Below are 18,376 nucleotides of genomic sequence, written 5' to 3'. Positions count from 1 at the left end.
CTAGAAACCAGCTTATTCTTCCCAAGTTTCTCTTCCACAGTTTTACTCAGCTTGTTTTCCAGTATGCTTGCATAAATTTTACTTGGCACTTATTCTTTTGTATACTCTGTAATACCTTTGTAATAATTTACCACATAATTTACTTAGAATCCAATTAGCTGCCATTGCTATGAGCATGGATTCCTCACTATCAAATATGATCATTATATTAATAAAATTAACCTTTTAACTCTTACCTCTGCAGTTAATTTAAATGCCAAAAAATTCCCTTCTATTGTCTTTTAAATAATCCTCGTTTTGTATCATTCATTCTCGCTAACATAAATTGAATTTCTCACTTTTCTTACAGTAGCTTTATTTAAATCATGTAGTCTAGCTCCCAGACAAATATTTTGGATATTCTTGTGATCTAACATGCATAATAATTCTCTGCATCTCTTACCATAGAATCACCATAGTTTTTAATGGATTAAATCTTACCTGGTGCACTTAGTAGAGGTATTCTTCTGTAATTCACTCTGTAATATCATGGTAATAATTTACCACATGATTTACTTAGAATCCAGTTAGCTGCCATTGCTATGAGCATTTCAAGTACTTAAATCAAAATTGCTGTCTGACATATTTCACTCTTTACTATCCCTAGTTCCTTCAGTTACCAGACCACTTATCCTCTGCCAAATCACCTTCTGCTTAATTTTTCAGTTCTGTAGATGACTCAGCCACTAGCCAGTGTTTCTCTTATCCCCATATATACGTCCGTGTGTACAGGCTTAAGTGCTGTGAGAACATCATATTAGAGGCTTAATGGAATGTATACAGCACTCGGAAAGGATTAAAATAGAATTTAATACTTCCTATATATTTCGTCTCAGTAAATGAGACATATTCAGGGATTACAAAAAAATTAATGTAACATCAAAAACAAATAACACACAATACTAAGTCCAACCACTTGGGTGACACTAAAGTCTTATCTAGGTGGAGCGCCCTCTAAGAGCATTTGTAGGTGGCCTGGAATGTAAAGTGGGACCTCTGGTGATAAGCGTTTCCAAAATCTTAGGAAGTTTGATGCAATCATATTTGTTGAGATTTGGTTGATTCCTGAGAGCTGCTGCTGATTCTAAGAATAGTCTCTCTTTTTTTGAATTTGCTGTGGTGGAGCATGATGGTTTTTTTCCATGAGATCCTGTGGGTTGTATCCAAGACATGGTCAGTCAAGCCTGACTGACCATAGTTGTGTTTGTGGATGTATGACTTATGTTCCTCCAGGCAGATAGTGGCTGATCTGCCTGTCTGTCCAAAGTACGCCAGTTTACACGAACAGGATACTTTATAGACTCCAGGTACTGAGAGAGGAGGGAGCTGATCTTTTGTAGAGCGGATAAGGGTAGCAAGTTTGCGGTGAGGCTTAAATGTTGTGTGTAGGTTGTACTTTTTTAATATCTTGGCTATTTTTTCGGATGTGCCACGGATGTAGGGTATGGTGATGGCCTTTCTAAACTCTTTCGGAAGAGAAGACCGAGGAGAGGGGGAGGACCAGATTATTTTTTTAATACTGTGATCACTAGCCATTGGAGAGGAAAGTGTTGTGTATGTGGTCAAGCTCAGTTGTAAGGGCGGTTCCACTGGAACAAAGATTGTGGGCTCTCTTGGTAAGAGTTTTAATAATACCATATTGTTGAGCAGGGTGGTGGTGGTGGGAGAGTTTGTGAATGTATCTGCCTGTGTGTGTGTGTGTGTGGGGGGGGTTCTATATACAGTGAAGGAAAGTGTACCGTTAGGAAGGAGTGTAACTAAGGTGTCTAGGAAGGGTAAATAATTGTTCTTTTCCATTGTAAACTGGATTCTTGGATGTAGGCTCTTGAGGTGACTGAGGAAAGAGCCTAATGTGTCTGGGCCATGAGGTCAAATAGAGAATGCATCGTCTACATATCTTAGCCAGATAAAAGGTTTGAGAGGGGGCTGAGTCTATGGCTCATTTTTCAAATTCTTCCATATAAAAATTGGTGAGGGGGGGGGGAGGAACCCATGGCAGTTCCCTCTATCTGCTTGTAGATTTTGTTCTTCCAAGAAAAATAACCATAATTGATTGCAAAGGAAAAGAGATCTAAGATGTCAGAAGGAAAAACGTTTTTTAAAAGTGTTAACGTATCAATTAAGGGAATATTGGTAAAAAATGAGGGTTTTAAAATGGGTAGAGTTTTTTTATATAGGATGTGGAAAGTCCAGTGAGGGGGGGGTCAGAGAGCTGGCCAGCTGTTTTGACAGCTTGTAGCAAGGTGCATTAGTGGCATCTACTATAGGTCTTAGTGGGGAATATATAGGAAGTATTAAATTCTGTTTTAATCCTTTCTGAGTGCTGTATACATTCCATTAAGCCTCCAGTATGATATCCCCATATAATTTGCTGTAGTGAAACAGTTTCTGCATTAAATAAGTGATATTGCATTAACTAATCTTGCAGCTGGGTAACATTTAGTGACTTTTCTTGCTTTACATTTTGTACTTTATTACTTTGCACTTTTTTTTTTTTTAGTCTTAATTTGGCTGTTTTTCAGCAATGCCTACAAATGTAATATTCATCACTTTCTTAGAGCTTCATACGGTCAGCATAACTTTGCCTATGACAGTTATCACAACCAGTCAATTCATATTGGAATTCTGTTTCTTCAATTACTTACCTCAATTTTTTACCTAGATTTGTTACCCTTGTCAGGGAAAATAAAAATTACAAACTCTAAACCTAATATAATACTGTACTGCTTAGCAATCTCTCATCAGTTACTTACTCTACTTTAATTCTTCTTTATGCTTAATTCAGTAGAGTTGAACAAATTCTACAATAATAGAATGCAATAATAAACAGTCACATTCAAGAGCTCAGGAAACTTACTTCCTCCTCATTCCATATATAGCATTCCATTTTTCTCTTTCATTTCATTCTCTTGCAAGAAAATGTTCACTTGAAATGCATTTTTTTGTTTTTTATAAGTTCACTAGAAATTAGCTGCTTATGGTATACCTTGATTTTATTATTCCATCATATACCTAGTTTTAATTAGTTTGTCTTCTTGACTTATTGCTATTTATTTTTTCCTATAGCACATTTAGTACATGGGTGGACTGTAAGACAATCTTGAAATCTTTACTTGAGAAACCGAATATGGAATGCTTTCAAATCACAAGCTTTCTCACATAGGCAATGAAAATCGTGTATTACTAGAAAATGTTCACGAACAGCCATGCCATATTGGTTAGAGTAGAGATACCATTCATATATCCAAACAGACTGGTTAATTCTTTTCATCTGGAGTTTCTGAATGTCAAATATGATTTCCTTTTTAAAATTTGAATATTCAAGAATTTCTCTCGGTTTTCTGATCAGTATCAGGTTGTTTTGTATTAAAGAATTGTCATCAGTTTCCTGATATGCATTGAATCATTGTCAAGGTCTTAGAGAAAATAGTCAAAAGGAAAATACAAGATTGGATTGAAGAAAATGGGATACTGTATCGGGGACAGCATGGTTTTGTGAAGGGTAGGTCATGCCTCAGTAACTTGCTCACGTATTATAACACAGTGACGGCTGAACTGGATAAGGGTAATGGGTTTATGGTGATTCTACTGGACCTTGCCAAGGCCTTTGACAGGATTCCACATGGAATTCTAATCAGTAAATTGCAGCATATGGGAATGGACATAGGGTTGGTGAGATGGATAGGAGGGTGGTTGACGGAGAGATATCAGAGAGTGGTTTACTCGGGAGTAGAGTCCACAAGACGGCCTGTGACTAGTGGTGTGCCACAAGGATTTGTTCTTGCACCACTGCTGTTTAATTTGTTCATAAATGATATAGGAAATGATCTGAGAGGAACAGTTCATTTGTTGCGGATGATGCGAAGTTGGGTAGGGCAATAGTGAATGCAGATGACGTCAAAATTTTGCAGGATGATTTGGATAGATTGGAGGTCTGGGCTAAGGAGAATGGATGTCAGTTTAATGTGGCAAAATGTAAGGTTATGCATTTTGGGGTGAAAAGATTGGCGGCAGTTTACTGCATTGGTGGAACCCTGCTCCAGGAAATTGATGAGGCACGAGATTTAGGAGTGTTGGTGGATAAGGAATTGAAATTTAGGGGACACATTGCAAAAGTGACCAAAACAGCTCATCAAATCACTTGGTTGCTGAAGAATACGTTGACAAGCAGGTTATTGTTCCTCTCTATCGAGCCTTGATAAGACCCCATCTAGACTACTGTGCTCAGATTTGGTCACCTAGGTTTCTTCTTGATGGGGAGGATGTGGAGAGGATCCAGAGACGAGTGACCAAGATGATAGCAGGTCTGTGGAATGAACCGTATGAGAACAGGTTGAGGATTTGTGGGTTGCAAAAATTGGTTGATAGGCGGAGGAGGGGAGATATGATTGAGACATTCAAATTACTGAAGGGTTTCTATAAAATTAATTCAGAAGATATTTTTGAGAACAGGGCTGGTTGTGGGAGGACTAGGGGACATCCATGGAAACTGGGCAAAAGTGTGGTTAGTAAAGGTGTTAGAGCTGGGTTCTTTACTTTTAGAGTAGTGAATGAGTGGAATGCACTCCCTGAGTCTGTAGTGGATGCTGTGACAGTGAATGAGTTTAAGGCGAGGTATGATAGATACTGTATGAATGTCAGATAGTTGTGATGAATATGATTTGGGGCCTCCCTCGATGAGTCTAATGACTCCCTGGAGTTGCCCGTAATGATAGTAATAGTAATAATAATATCAACGGAAAAATCAAAAACTATGGCTAAAAGTATACAATACATTAGCCCTACTGGTCTTAATGTATGGAAGCGAAATCTGGACAATAAAACAAAAAGACAAACAAAGATTAACAACAGCAGAAATGAAGTTTATGAGAAAAACTGCAAAGTATACCCTATTTGATCACAAAAGAAACGAAGATATTATGAAAGAATTAAACCAAGAACCAGTAATTGAAAAAATTAAAAAATATAAACATAGATGGATGGAACATGTTCAAAGAATGAAAACAGAAAGATTACCAAAACAAGCCTTAAAGTACAAGCCATTAGGAAAAAGAAAACCAGGACGTCCTCTTAAACGATTCAACGATGACTTCTAAGGCCGGAACAGGCCATACTAGGCCTAAATCCTTGATACGTATGATGATTTTCATTTATTTTTGTTTTTACTCTTGCCATTTATAATTGATTGGTCCAATATTTTTATGTTATTTCAAATTTAATATTGTGTTTTGGCACAATTATCGAATTCTGTGCAGAATATAACATTGCCTTCATCTCCACAAAATCCAGGTATTTCTAAAACTTCATTACTCCTAATATATAAAGTTTATTTTCATGATTACCTTATTTTTGGTAATTATACTTATTACTTTGTTAAAAATGTAGCATACCATTTTGATATAAAAGGGAGGCTGGCTCTGTTCCAGTTAAATAAGTTTTGCTATATACATCTTAATATCTAATTTGGAGTGACATAATGAATGCTAACAATATCTTCATTTTCAACAATTCTTCCTAATATCTTCATTTTTCATATGATTCTGCCATTGATGCTGTTACGTCATTGTTTTCTTAAATATTTTACCTCTGTTGTTCTCCTTGTGTCTACTGAGATCTGGCTTCTGAACTGACTTTCTAGGGCCTTTTCTCACTTCGAGTTCTGGCGAAATTTATTTGTTTATGCTGCACCAGTCAGAACTCTAGGATAGAAACTCTTATCCGAAGAAACTTTTCCAGAATTCAAGTAATACCTTATATAGATTAGTTAGGTAGATTGAGTTTTCAGTATACAGTCATGGCCTTGATAATCTTAAATTCCCCTTTTTTCCTCTAAACATAGGTTCGGTATTTTCGTGAGTGGTAAAATTCAATCTCTTACTCAGACAAACTCAGGTATACATGGGAAAACATATTTATTATTTATCTAAGAACATTACAATTTAAACAACACATATAATCAAGGTTAATACTAAAATACAAGTAAAGCAGGGTAGTAATAATCAAACAGACAGGCTATTCAAACACTCATGAGAATCTTATGTTCATCTATATCACAAACATGGATGTCGGTATTAAACTAGATTACTGCTACTAACGATACACATTAAACTTGGTCTAGACAACTTATGAACGTAGACTGCCAGTCCAATTCGATTTTTACATAACACGGGCAGCTGTCTCAAAAAATCTCTCTCTCTTCCTTTCTAAACTCTGTCCATTTTACGCCTTCATCACCAATAGATAACACATAAAAGGGAAGATTTGTACATTATCACCTTTAGATGTTTTCTTGATCCTTCCATGTGTTCTTTGTTATAGATTGTCCCTCTGCACAATGGATTGCTGCCACGTGAGAGTCACGCGCTCGTCCAAATTAGCCACTTGTTTCTTCTGGGCTTACGAACTTTTTGCGTTGCTGTTTCTAACATGATTTACCTTCAAAGGAATCCTTTGCTGCTTTCTCATCAGTTAGATCCACACTGATGGTCTAAAACTCGAACACTGCTGTCATCTTGTGCTATATTTTCTTCAATTCGCCTTGCTCAGCAACGGGAAACACACTGCTGCTTTGCCATCTTCACACATCTTGTCGGGTATCAGGCATGCTGATCCGCTTGGGAATTTCGAGCAGGAGATCCACGGGGAGGGCACATGTAACCAGGGAATACCACAGGAGCCAGGAGAAAAATGTAAAAGGAAGCAAAAAAAAAGGCTTCCTCTCAACGATGTGAATCCGTTTTAAACCCCATTAAAGCGCTCCCTTTCTGCACTCCAAACTTGTCTACGACTCTCTCCCATTTGCTGTCACCGAGAGACGTCACCGCCTTGCTGTACATGCATTGCTTTTTTCAGGGAACGTGAATTTCTTGTGCCTTCCACGAATGCCTACTCATCACTCATTATGTCATCTTTGGTGGTCAAACTGCAACCTTTGAACTTTTGTTCGCACGATGATATACGATTTTATACCTGGCACATTTTAACATTGATGTTTTTGACAAATTAAGATTCCATCTATTTTAGACAATAACCCTAAACATAGTACAAATTAATATTTAATTCCTCCTTCGATTTCATTTTAATTTAAGATTCAACCTTTTCTTTTATATTTTAATTCCTTTTTAAGCAAAGTTAATATCTGCATCTTCACATATTATATTTGTTTTGCCAAGAGTACAAGTGTGCTTTTGCTTGATATTGTTCTCTTGTTAAATCTTGAATGGAGCAGTTCTATTAATGATGGCTCTATCAAGAATCTAACAATGCCAACTGTTCATTTTCTTATTCTCCTGAGAATGCTTTTATCTGTGATCTCCAGTCTTTGATAAAGTGTTTTATTTCTAACTCAGCTCTGGGATCCATAAGTTAAAATTAGTGTGAACACAAGTTATTTTGAATAGATAGTTTAATGTTTTGACTAATCTCTCTCTCATTCCCAGATGAGCCTTTGACTCAATGGAGTCTTGGGTAATAATAATAATTTCATATAAATTTATTCAGTTTGACTCACTGAATTACCAGCTTTGCCAATTCAGCTAAATTAGCTGAAATATTTCTACTTGTTCTATAGGTTCTCCATTGAGAATGCAGCAGTTGAACATTTTCATGTTCTTCTCTTTTCCTAGTATTTTTTTTATTGTGAATTTTCATACGAAATTTGTTATCATTGTTATTCAATTTAGTTACTAATATTAGGTTTCTTATGTCTGATTCATCCGACAATTTTCCAATACTTCTTTCAATTCTAAGCTGACTTACAACTTAAATATAGACTATGTATTGCTTTGTGTAATGTTCCATTTACCACATATAGTAGCATCCTGAATAGTTTTTCTCTTTGCATCTTATCATTCTTCCAAGTCTACAAAACTTGCAAATCCTTATTTTATTCTGATGATTTCTCATCTCTTTGTTATAAAGCATAAATCTGACCTTGACAATGCTTGTTTGGCCTGAACTCAGCTTGTTCTTCCCAAAGTTTCTCTTCCACAATTTTTGTTAGCCTCTTCTCAAGTATGGGTGTGCAAATCTTAAATTGTTATCAAACTCATGTAGAATTTTACAAGTTTGACATGTAAAGTTTAGAGAATTAAAAAAGTTAGAATTATCTTGTTAGATCTGAAAACTAAAACATATCTGACTTTGACTGAACATAGCCAACTCTGTCACTCAATCCATAACATAGTTCTACTCACTATAAGAGACTACCAAAAAGTACTGGTTAAAGTTTCATTAGCAACCATGCTATTCTAAAGGAAGTTCACCATATCAAAAAAATTTACATTATAACAAACTATTCATTGAATTTACATTATAACAAACTATTCATTGATCATAACTGTCGCATTTTAGGGAAAGACAACATATACCAGAACATTAATTGAAAACTTTAATTAATACGTCCTATATTTCGGTGCTTAAGGGTCAAAGCTGTATAACTGAGAGGAGACCTCCACATAGCCTTTAAAGGAAAGCGGAGAAACGCCCAGGGCATTGACCTAATGTCCAATCCTCACCTTCTCGTGGTGCACCCTGTTGGGTATCTACCTGGATACTAAACGAACGAGGATGGACTGGCAATTTGGGATTTAGCCAAACAAATTGTATTCTTATTGGTTAAACCAAAATACAAAATGATGGTACATGACAAAATTTCATGTTGTGCCATCGGCTGTGGCGTCGCCCGGTTAAACAAGGCCCCCGTTGTTTTTGCCAGGGAACCAGGGCGAAAAGTTAGTTACTGGAACAAATCTGAAAACACCCCTCAACATCACCAAAGTTAAAGATCGGTACTATCAACATAAGAACCCTGAATGGCAAAGAAATTGAGCTAGCGGAGGAATTAGATAAGTACCAGATCAGCATAATAGGGGTGACTGAAACAAAAAAGACAAAAACTGGTGAGATCTTTCTGAGCAATAAATACAAAATGTTATATTCAGGCAATGACAATCAAGGAAAAGAAGGGGTAGCCATAGCATTCAACACAAAATACGAGGCTAATCTTCTTGAATGGCAGACAGTGTCAAGTAGAGTGATTTGGACAAATATCAGAATGGGGAACTGGACAATGAGACTTATTTGTGCCTATGGTCCCACAGAAGGCTATACTAAGGTAGAAGTGGAGGAATTTTTTGAGGCTCTAGAGAAAGCTACTGAAAAAGGAAAAGTTGGTCCTTGTTGGGGATCTAAACAGCAGAGTAGGAAGTGATTGTCAGACATACAAAAATATTTGGGGAAAATTTGGAGAAAAGAGCAAAGCTAATAATAATGGCAAATACCTGTTGGATTTCTGCTCAGCACATGGACTGGTTATTACTAACACCATGTTCCAACATAAAAATGTGCACAAACTCACATGGAGAAAAGAGGCAAGGAATAAGAAAAGTCACATTGACTATGTTATTGTTGATAGTGATGTTTTCTTCCTGGTGCAGGACACCAGAGTGTACAGAGGATTTGAAATTGGAAACGATCACTATTTAGTCTTGAGTAGGATAAAATTGAATTTCATATTGAAAAGAATGACATGTAAGAAAGTTTTAAAGTGAATAAAAGCTGAGCAGCTCTCAGATGTGAACTGTAGACTAAAATACACAAAGTTTATTGGAGAAAAAATGAAAGAGTTTCAGAAGAAGAACCAAAAACCTTGGAGATTCAGTAGCAGACCTTGAAGAAAACTATGCTTGATTCAGCCAGAGAGGCATGTGATTAGGTTGTCTGCAAGGATAGAAAAATCAGAAGTCCATGGTGGACACAGGAAGTTAAAGAGGCAGTGAAGGAAAAGAAGAAAGCATATCAAAAGTTCCTGTCAAATAAGTCAGCTTGTGCTCTTAGAGAATACAGAGACAAATGTAAGAAAGCTGAACAGTGTAAAACTATCTAAACAAAAGTCATGGGAATACTTTGGCAAGAACATAGAAAATAAATATCAAGAAAGTGGTAAGATATTCTGGAGGTTGTAGAAGCTTAGGAATGGAGGAATGAGTGCTATAAAAGGAGTTAGAGATGATAAAGGTGATATGAAAATGGGAGAAAAAGATATCCTTGAAGTATGGAGTAATTACTTTGAAAATTTGCTAAATGAAACAAGCAGTGATAGCACAGTGGTAAAAAACACTCAACAGGCATACAGTCAGGAATACATATCCATACTTGAAGTAGAAAAAGCCATCAAAGGCTTGAAATGTGGAAAGGCAGCAGGAGTAGATGATATTCGAACAGAAATGCTGAAGTATGGTGATATAAGAGTCTTACAGTGGGCTGCATTGCATAGTTCAGAATGCTTGGACAGAGGGACGAATTCCTGATGATTGGAGTAGAGTTCTCGTAGTACCCATATATAAAAAGGGAAATAAAACTGAATGTGAGAATTACAGAGCTATATCCCTACTGAGTGTTCCTGGTAAGATATATGCAAGTATACTTTAGAAACGGTTGAGAGGAATTGTGGAAGAAGAGCTTGGTGAAGAACAAGCTGGATTCAGGTCAAATAGAGGCTGTCAGGATCAGATCTTCACTTTACGACAATTAGTTGAGAAAGCATGAGAATATAACAAAGATCTGTATTTAAGTTTTGTCGATTTGGAAAAGACATATGACAAGGTGCCAAGAGAGAAGCTATTCAATACGCTACAGTTATATGGTGTCAATGGGGCATTATATCAAGCAATACTTAGTCTTTATTTGAGTTGTAAGTCAGCAGTTAGAATTGAAGTACAGGAAGATGGTTTAATGTTAAATGTGTTATTCATTATCTATATGGATCACATTATGAACGAAAGTGGTATTAAAGATGAGATCAAAATTGGAGATGTTAATGTCAGCTCTTTGCTTTATGCGGACGATGTTATACTTCTAAATAAATCCACTACAAGTCTGCAAGATTCTCTGACTAAATTGAATAACTGTTGTAATAGATATGGTATGAAGGTCAGCAATAAAAAGACAAAGACAATGAAAATAAGCAGAATCATTGAAAATGTCAACTTTGTTGTGAATGGAGAACCTGTGGAACAAGTAAAACATTTCAGCTACTTAGGCAGGATTTTTAGTGAAGATGGTAAATTAAATTTGGAAATAGACAACAGAATCAACAAAGCCGGTATGGTAGGAAGTCAATTGAATAAATTCATATGGAATAAGAGAGAAATTAGCCGCAACACTAAATTAGCTGTATACAAGACAGTGTTCAAACCAGTTTTAACTTATGGATCTGAGAGCTGGGTCTGAAGTAAATCACTTGACCAAAGACTAGAGACCGCAGATATGAGTGTCCTGAGAAAGATTATAGGCGTGAATAGATGGCATCCATGGCAATATCATATTAAAAATGAGGATATTAGGAAAGAACTGGACATTGTCGGCATCTAGGAATGCATTAGCAGAGCTAATCTCAGGTAGTATGGTCACTTAAACAGAATGGGCAAGGAGAGATTAGCAAAATGAGTGTTCTCTGTTTTGCTAATTTGAAAACGACTCAGAGGAAGATCCAGATATAAGTGGATTGATACGGTACAGTGTGCCTTAGACGATAGAAATATAAGATCTGATAATGATAATATTGTGGTCTTGACAAGTAATAGACTGATTTGTAGGAAAATTGTAGATAGGAAGTTAGTAATGATGCAAATTTTTCATTTTTCATACAAAAATTTTTTAGTACTGTCATATCCTGCATACCCTTTGGGGGGTACATGTCAGGAATTTGTTGATGATGATATATTTCGGTAATGTTACATTACCATCTTCAGGGATCACAAAATAATATGTGCATGCAGTCACTAATACTAAGCAAATATGACTGAAGAAAACAACTGAAATTGGTCCTAGGGTCCTAAAGGTGCCCCCTAGTCAGCTAAATTTAGTTGTCTTGACTGTTGGGCTGAGATGTTCTTAGAATGCAAGCTTCCCATATTTGGAACGGTCTCATGCATCCAAATTTGTTGAGGTTTGAGGAGTTTTTTGGAGCTGAGTGATTCCAGGAATGATTTCTCATATTTATACTTGCTGCGGTGTAGTAAAGTGGCTTTCTTCCATCATCCTGAGTGGCTGTATCTGGTTCCACCAATAAAGCCACTCAGGACTTGCTGACTGTGCTTTGGACACCCACCACAAAATATGTTGGAAGAAAGCCACTTGACTACACCACAGTAAGTATAAATATGAGAGGCTATTCCTGGAATCAGCCTCAGCTCTAAAAAAAACTCCCCAAACCTCAACAAATTTGGATGCAAGAGACTGCCCAAATATGGGAAGCTTGCATTCTAAGAACATCAGCCCAATAGCCAAGACAACGCAATTTAGCCCACTAGGGAGCAACTCTAGGACCGACTTCAGTTGTTTTCTTCAGCCATATTTGCTTAGTGTTAGTACCTGCATGCACTTATCATTATTTTGTGATCCCTGAAGATGGTGATTAACATTACTGAAATATAGGAAGTATTAATTAAAGTTTTTAATTAATATTCTAGTGTATGTTGTTTTTCCCTAAAATCTGACAGTTATGTATTACCAACGTATAAATTTATCTAAAAGAATTATTCATTTGATCATCTTTATGAGTTCATTATAGTGAGTGTTTGTAATTAATAACTCAATAACTTATATTATTTATATACTTATATAAATATTTAAGTCATTTTAAATTTATCATCTGATTTAAATTTTTCCATTGTTGCTTTTTCAGATGAAGTCAAGATATTTTGAAAGAGTTGAAAAAGTAGGTAAAATTTATTTGGTTTCATGTTTATCAGTATTTCATGTGAAATTACTTAAAAAAAAAAAAAAAAAAAAAAAGAGAGACTTAAAATCAGACAATTAGAAAAACTTTTTTGGCTACTGTATTAAAGAAAGTTCATTGAATACGAAATATGTATTATATTAAGAGTTTGTTTGTTTCCTTTAAGAACTTGGTGATACTCAGTGTATGAAATTGGATTTATATACATTCATTTTAATACCATCATATCAAAGTCATAACATTCAAATTTGCACCACTATTATACCTATAAGTATATAAACTATAAAATGCATAACGGCCAATGACACTACCATGAGTAATAGCTTGTGTATGCCCATATTACACTGAGAAAAAGCATGTATCAAGTCAGCACAGCCCTTAGTTTCCATTGTTCCATCTTCTTTACTGCCAATATTGTTTCATAACATTGTCTCCTGAGTTTGGTTAACCCTTGGTATATATGCGAGTTGTGTACAATGAATTAGGTTAATTTAGAACTTATGCATAAATAACTATTATGCATAGTGGTTATTTATGCATAATTACATTTTCATGCCCTCCTCCTCAAAGATCTTTCATTTAGCAAGGAACACAACTTGACCCTTTCTTAATGACCTCTTAATATCATCAGCATTACAAATTCTTGATATGTACCCTCATGGGATGTACCAGATATGTGTACATCATCCCCTGAGGATGTGCATATCTTGTTGACAATTTTCCTCCAAATTAATCTTTTATTTGTCAAGATTCCAACATTATCAGATCTTTTATTTCTGTCTTCTAAGGCACTTTTATTGTATCAATCCATCTACATCTTGGTCTTACTCTGAGTTTTTTACCTGCCAACCTGCTTACTGGAGGTAGAATGTGAGTTAGATATGGGAAGTAAGTGAAAAAAAGAGAACTTGTTTTGCTAATTCCTCTTCCATAAGTAACCATACTACCTGAGATTAACTCTACTAACACATTCCTGAGTGCTAACAATGGCAAGTTCTTTCCTCATTTTTAATATGATACTGCCATTGATGTGATCTGTTCACTCTTAATCTTTCTCTGAACTCTCATATCAGAGGTCTACAGTCTTTGATCTCAGATTCACAAGCTAAAGTTGGTTTGAATTTTGTGTTTTAGCTAATTTCTCTCTTATTCCATATAAATTTATTGACTTCCAACCATATCAGCTTTGCTAACTCTATTTTCAATTTCCATTTTTATTTTGCCATCTTCACTTAAAAGTGCACCTAAGTAGTTGAAATGATTTACTTTCTCTCCATTCAGAATGCTGTTGATGTTTTCAATGTTCCTGCCTGTTTTCATTTCATTTATTATAACAGTTATTCATTTTAATTAGGGAATTCTGCAGACCTGCATGCTAGATTTAAGACTATAACATCGTCTACATAAAATTAAGAGCTGAGATTAACATCTCCAATTTTATTAAAATTTTGCTGTATAGAAGAGAAAATTACAAACGTAAAAGCAAACAATAAAATTCTGATCCATTGAATAAACAAAATTATCTTAAGATATCCATCTCTCTGGGTATCTCTCGCAATTGAATACAGGAAAACCTTTCTTAACAAGATTAATTAATCCATCAATTAATGCGCGCTAAGCGAAATCACGTTAAGCAAGTACAATGAACAATAGGAATAATTATAATTCATCCATCAGCGTAAATTCAGGAAAAAAAATTACAGTATAAGCTATATTAGAGGATAATCATCAATGTTAATAAAAATTAATTGCTTAAATTTTTATTTAATGTCTAAACATTTGATTGAGCTATGTTTTTACAAAGAAATTAGGTAAAGAGGTTTGAATTGTGCTCAATTTTTTCATCTTGTCATGCAATTTGCAATAGCTGGCAATTGCTTTATCAAGATTTCAGCAGACTTTGAAGCTTCGTTCCATATCAGGATCAGCATCAAACAAAATTTCCTTAGCATACTCATTGTGATTGAAAACTAGTTCAGGTTCTTTTGCAGTTAGCTTCATAGTCGTAACATTCTCTTCTTGTTTGCACTCCTTATTTTTCATATGCACACTGTTCTTCCCACTTAAATGTTCTGAATGGGAATTGAAGTTTCTCACATCTTTATTATCCAGTTCATTAAATCCAAGTTCTTTTCCTATTGTGCTGATTTCTTCAATAATGTTAGATCTTGGATTTTGTGCATGATAAGCTAACATAGGCTTGAGTTTAAAGTCACCTACGTTGTCTCCTGAGAAAAGCGTAAAACGATCTTTAGATATTTTGTATCCTGGTTGTGAGATGCTTCAGTTTTAGCTAGGAAAGATTTTGTTGGCATACACTTCCAAAAGAGACCAATTTCATTGACATTGAATATTTCTGATCATCATAATCACCCTCCTGAATTATCCTTTGCAATTCTTCAGGAAACTTGGCCGCAGAATCTTTATTAGCACTAACAAATTCCCCAGTTATTCTTATCTTATGTACTCCAGTACGATTTTTAGAACAGTCAAACCATACTCCAGTACGATTTTTAGAACAGTCAAACCATCCCATACTCGCAGTAAAGCTTTCATATTCCTCCTGAAATTTGGTCTCTTTCAATTGGGTAAAAATATTGAGAGATTTTGCCTGAATATTCTTTGTACTAAAAAGTATTCTTTTTTGGTTATAATCCTCAATCCAGAGTGATAGAAGACGCTCATCTCGATTATTAAATGGCTTCTGTTTCGGTGATTTGCATGCTTAAAGAAGCAGTAGCAATTTTTCCTTGTTCTTTGTATTCTTTGCTTATTGATTATTTATTATATATATTAATATATGTAAGTAAGGGGGGGGTGCATAAAGGTCAAAACTGTATAACTGAGAGGAGACCTCCACATAGCCTTTAAAGGAATGCGGAGAACCGACCAGGGCTTCTAACCTAATGTCCAATCCTCACCTTCTCGTGGTGCACCCTGTTGGGTATCTACCTGGATACTGAATGAACGAGGATGGACTGGCAATTTGGGATTTAGTTGACCAAATTTTATTCTTATTGGTTAAACCAAAATAAAAAATGATGGTACAACATGACAAAATTTCATGCCATCTGGGGGCATCGCCTGGTTACACAAGGCTTTCGTTGTTTTTGCCAGGGAACTAGGGGGAACAGCGAAAAGTCAGCTACTTGAACAAATCTGAAAACACACTCCAACTCAACATCACCAGAGTTAAAGATCAGTACTATCAACATAAGAAGCCTGAATGGCAAAGAAATGGAGCTAGCTGAGGAATTAGATAAGTACCAGATCGACATAATAGGGGTGACTGAAACAAAAAAATTCAAAAACTGGTGAGATCTTTCTCAGCAATAAATACAAAATGTTATATTCAGGCAATAACAATCAAGGAAAAGAAGGAGTAGCCATAGTATTCAACACAAAATGTGAGGCTAATCTTCTTGAATGGCAGGCTGTCTCAAATAGAGTGATGTGGACAAATATGAGAATGGGGGAACTTGACAATGAGATTTATTTGTGCCTATGATCTCTACTAAGGTAGAAGTGGAAGAATTTTTTGAGGCTCTAGAGAAAGCTACTGACACAATGAAAAAGGAAAAGTTGGTCCTTGTTGGGGATCTGAATAGCAGAGTAGGAAATGATTGTCAGATATACAAATATATTTTGGAAAAATTTGGAGAAAAGAGCAAAGCTAATAATAATGGCAAATACCTGTTGGATTTCTGCTCAGGACATGAACATGGTTATTACTAACACCATGTTCCAACATAAAAATGTGCACAAATTAACATGGAGAGAAGAGGCAAGGAATAAGAAAAATCTCATTCACTATGTTATTGTTGATAGTGATGTTTTCTCCCTGGTGCAGGATACCTGAGTGTACAAAGGATTTGAAATTGGAAGCAATCACTATTTAGTCTTGAGCAGGATAAAATTGAATTTCATATTGAAAAGAATAACATGTAAGAAAGTTTTAAAGCGAATAAAAGTTGAGCAGCTCTCCGATGTGAACCGTAGACAAAGATTATCTACGGTTCAATACACAAAGATTATTGAAGAAAAAATGAAAGAGTTTCAGAACAGGAACCAAACCTTAGAGATTCAATGGCAAGCCTTGAAGAAAACCCTGATTGATTCAGCCAGAGAGGCATGTGGTGAGGTTGTCTGCAAGGATAGAAAAATCAGGACTCCATGGTGGACACAGGAAGTTAAAGAGGCAGTGAAGGAAAAGAAGAAATCATATCAAAAGTTCCTGACAAATAAGTCAGCTTTTGCTGTTTGAGAATACAGAGACAAATGTAAGAAAGCGAAACGCTGTGTAAAACTACCTAAACAAAAGTCATGGGAGAACTTTGGCAAAAACATCATCAAATTCCTGCCATGTACCCACAAGGGGTGTACAGGATATGATAGTACTACATGAAAAAATTATATCATTACTAACTTCCTATCTACAATTTTCCTCCAAATCAGTCTGTTACTTGTCAAGACTCCACCATTATCAGATCTTATATTTCTATCGTCTAAGGCACTTTGTACTGTATCAATCCACCTATATCTTGGTCTTCCTCTGGATCGTTTTGCTGCCAACCTGGCAGAGAACATTTGTTTTGCTAATCTTTCCTCGCCCATTCTGTTTAGGTGACCATACCACCTGAGATTAGCTCTGCTAACGCATTCCTGGATGCTGACAATGTCAAGTTCTTTCCTAATATCCTCATTTTTAATATGATATTGCCATTGATGCCATCTGTTCACGCCTATAATCTTTCTCAGAACTCTCATATCTGCTGTCTCTAATCTTTGGTCAAGTGTTTTACTTCTGACCCAGCTCTCAGATCCATTTCTTTTTTTTTTTTTTTTTTGGCAAAATCATGGAAAATAAATATCAAGAAGGTAATAAGATATTCTGGAAGTTGTTGAAGAAGCTTAGAAATGGAGAAAAGAGTGCTGTAAAAGGAGTTACAGATGATAAAGGTGACATGAAAACAGGGGAAAAAGATATCCTTGAAGTATGGAGTAATTACTTCGAAAAATTGCTAAATGAAACAAGTAGTCATAGCACAGTGGTAAAAAAACACTTAACAGGCATACAGTTAGGAATACATATCCATGCTTGAGGTAGAAAAAGCTATCAAAGGCTTGAAATGTGGAAAGGCAGCAGGAGTAGATGATATTCAACCAGAAATGCAGAAGTATGGTGGTATAAAAGTCTTACAGTAGCTGCACTGCATAGTTCAGAAAGCTTGGACAGAGGAACAAATTCCTGATGATTGGAGTAGAGCTCTAATAGTGCTCATATATAAAAAGGGAAATAAAATTGAATGTGAGAATTACAGAGATATTTCCCTACTGAGTGTTCCTGGCAAGATATATGCAAGTATACTTGAGAAATGGTTGAGAAGAATTGTAGAAGAAAAGCTTGGTGAAGAACAAGCTGAATTCAGTCCAAATAGAGGCTGTTAGGATCAGATCTTCACTTTACGACAAATAGTCGAGAAAGCATGGGAATATAACAAAGATCTGTATTCAAGTTTTGTCGATCTGGAAAAGGCATATGACAAGGTGCCAATATTCAATATGCCACAGTTATGTGGTGTCAATGGAGCATTA

The 18,376-nt window shown here is 35.7% G+C and overlaps 1 protein-coding gene across 2 annotated transcripts in view; it reads left to right on the top strand.

Moving 5' to 3' along the window:
* Positions 1-18,376, top strand: part of su(f) (cleavage stimulation factor subunit su(f)) — a 377,057-nt gene that overhangs the window by 42,540 nt on the left and 316,141 nt on the right. For both annotated transcript variants that reach the window (XM_090396725.1, XM_090396726.1), the window contains exon 4: positions 12,728-12,760. In XM_090396725.1, the coding sequence (XP_090252851.1) occupies positions 12,728-12,760 (33 nt within the window). The remainder of the gene's footprint in view (positions 1-12,727; positions 12,761-18,376) is intronic.

Source organism: Typopeltis vanoorti, chromosome 8, assembly GCF_054136105.1.
Source record: "Typopeltis vanoorti isolate ZY-2024b chromosome 8, IOZ_Tvanoo_1.0, whole genome shotgun sequence".
Lineage (NCBI taxonomy): Eukaryota > Metazoa > Arthropoda > Arachnida > Uropygi > Thelyphonidae > Typopeltis > Typopeltis vanoorti.
This window is presented reverse-complemented; position numbering and strand designations above follow the sequence as displayed.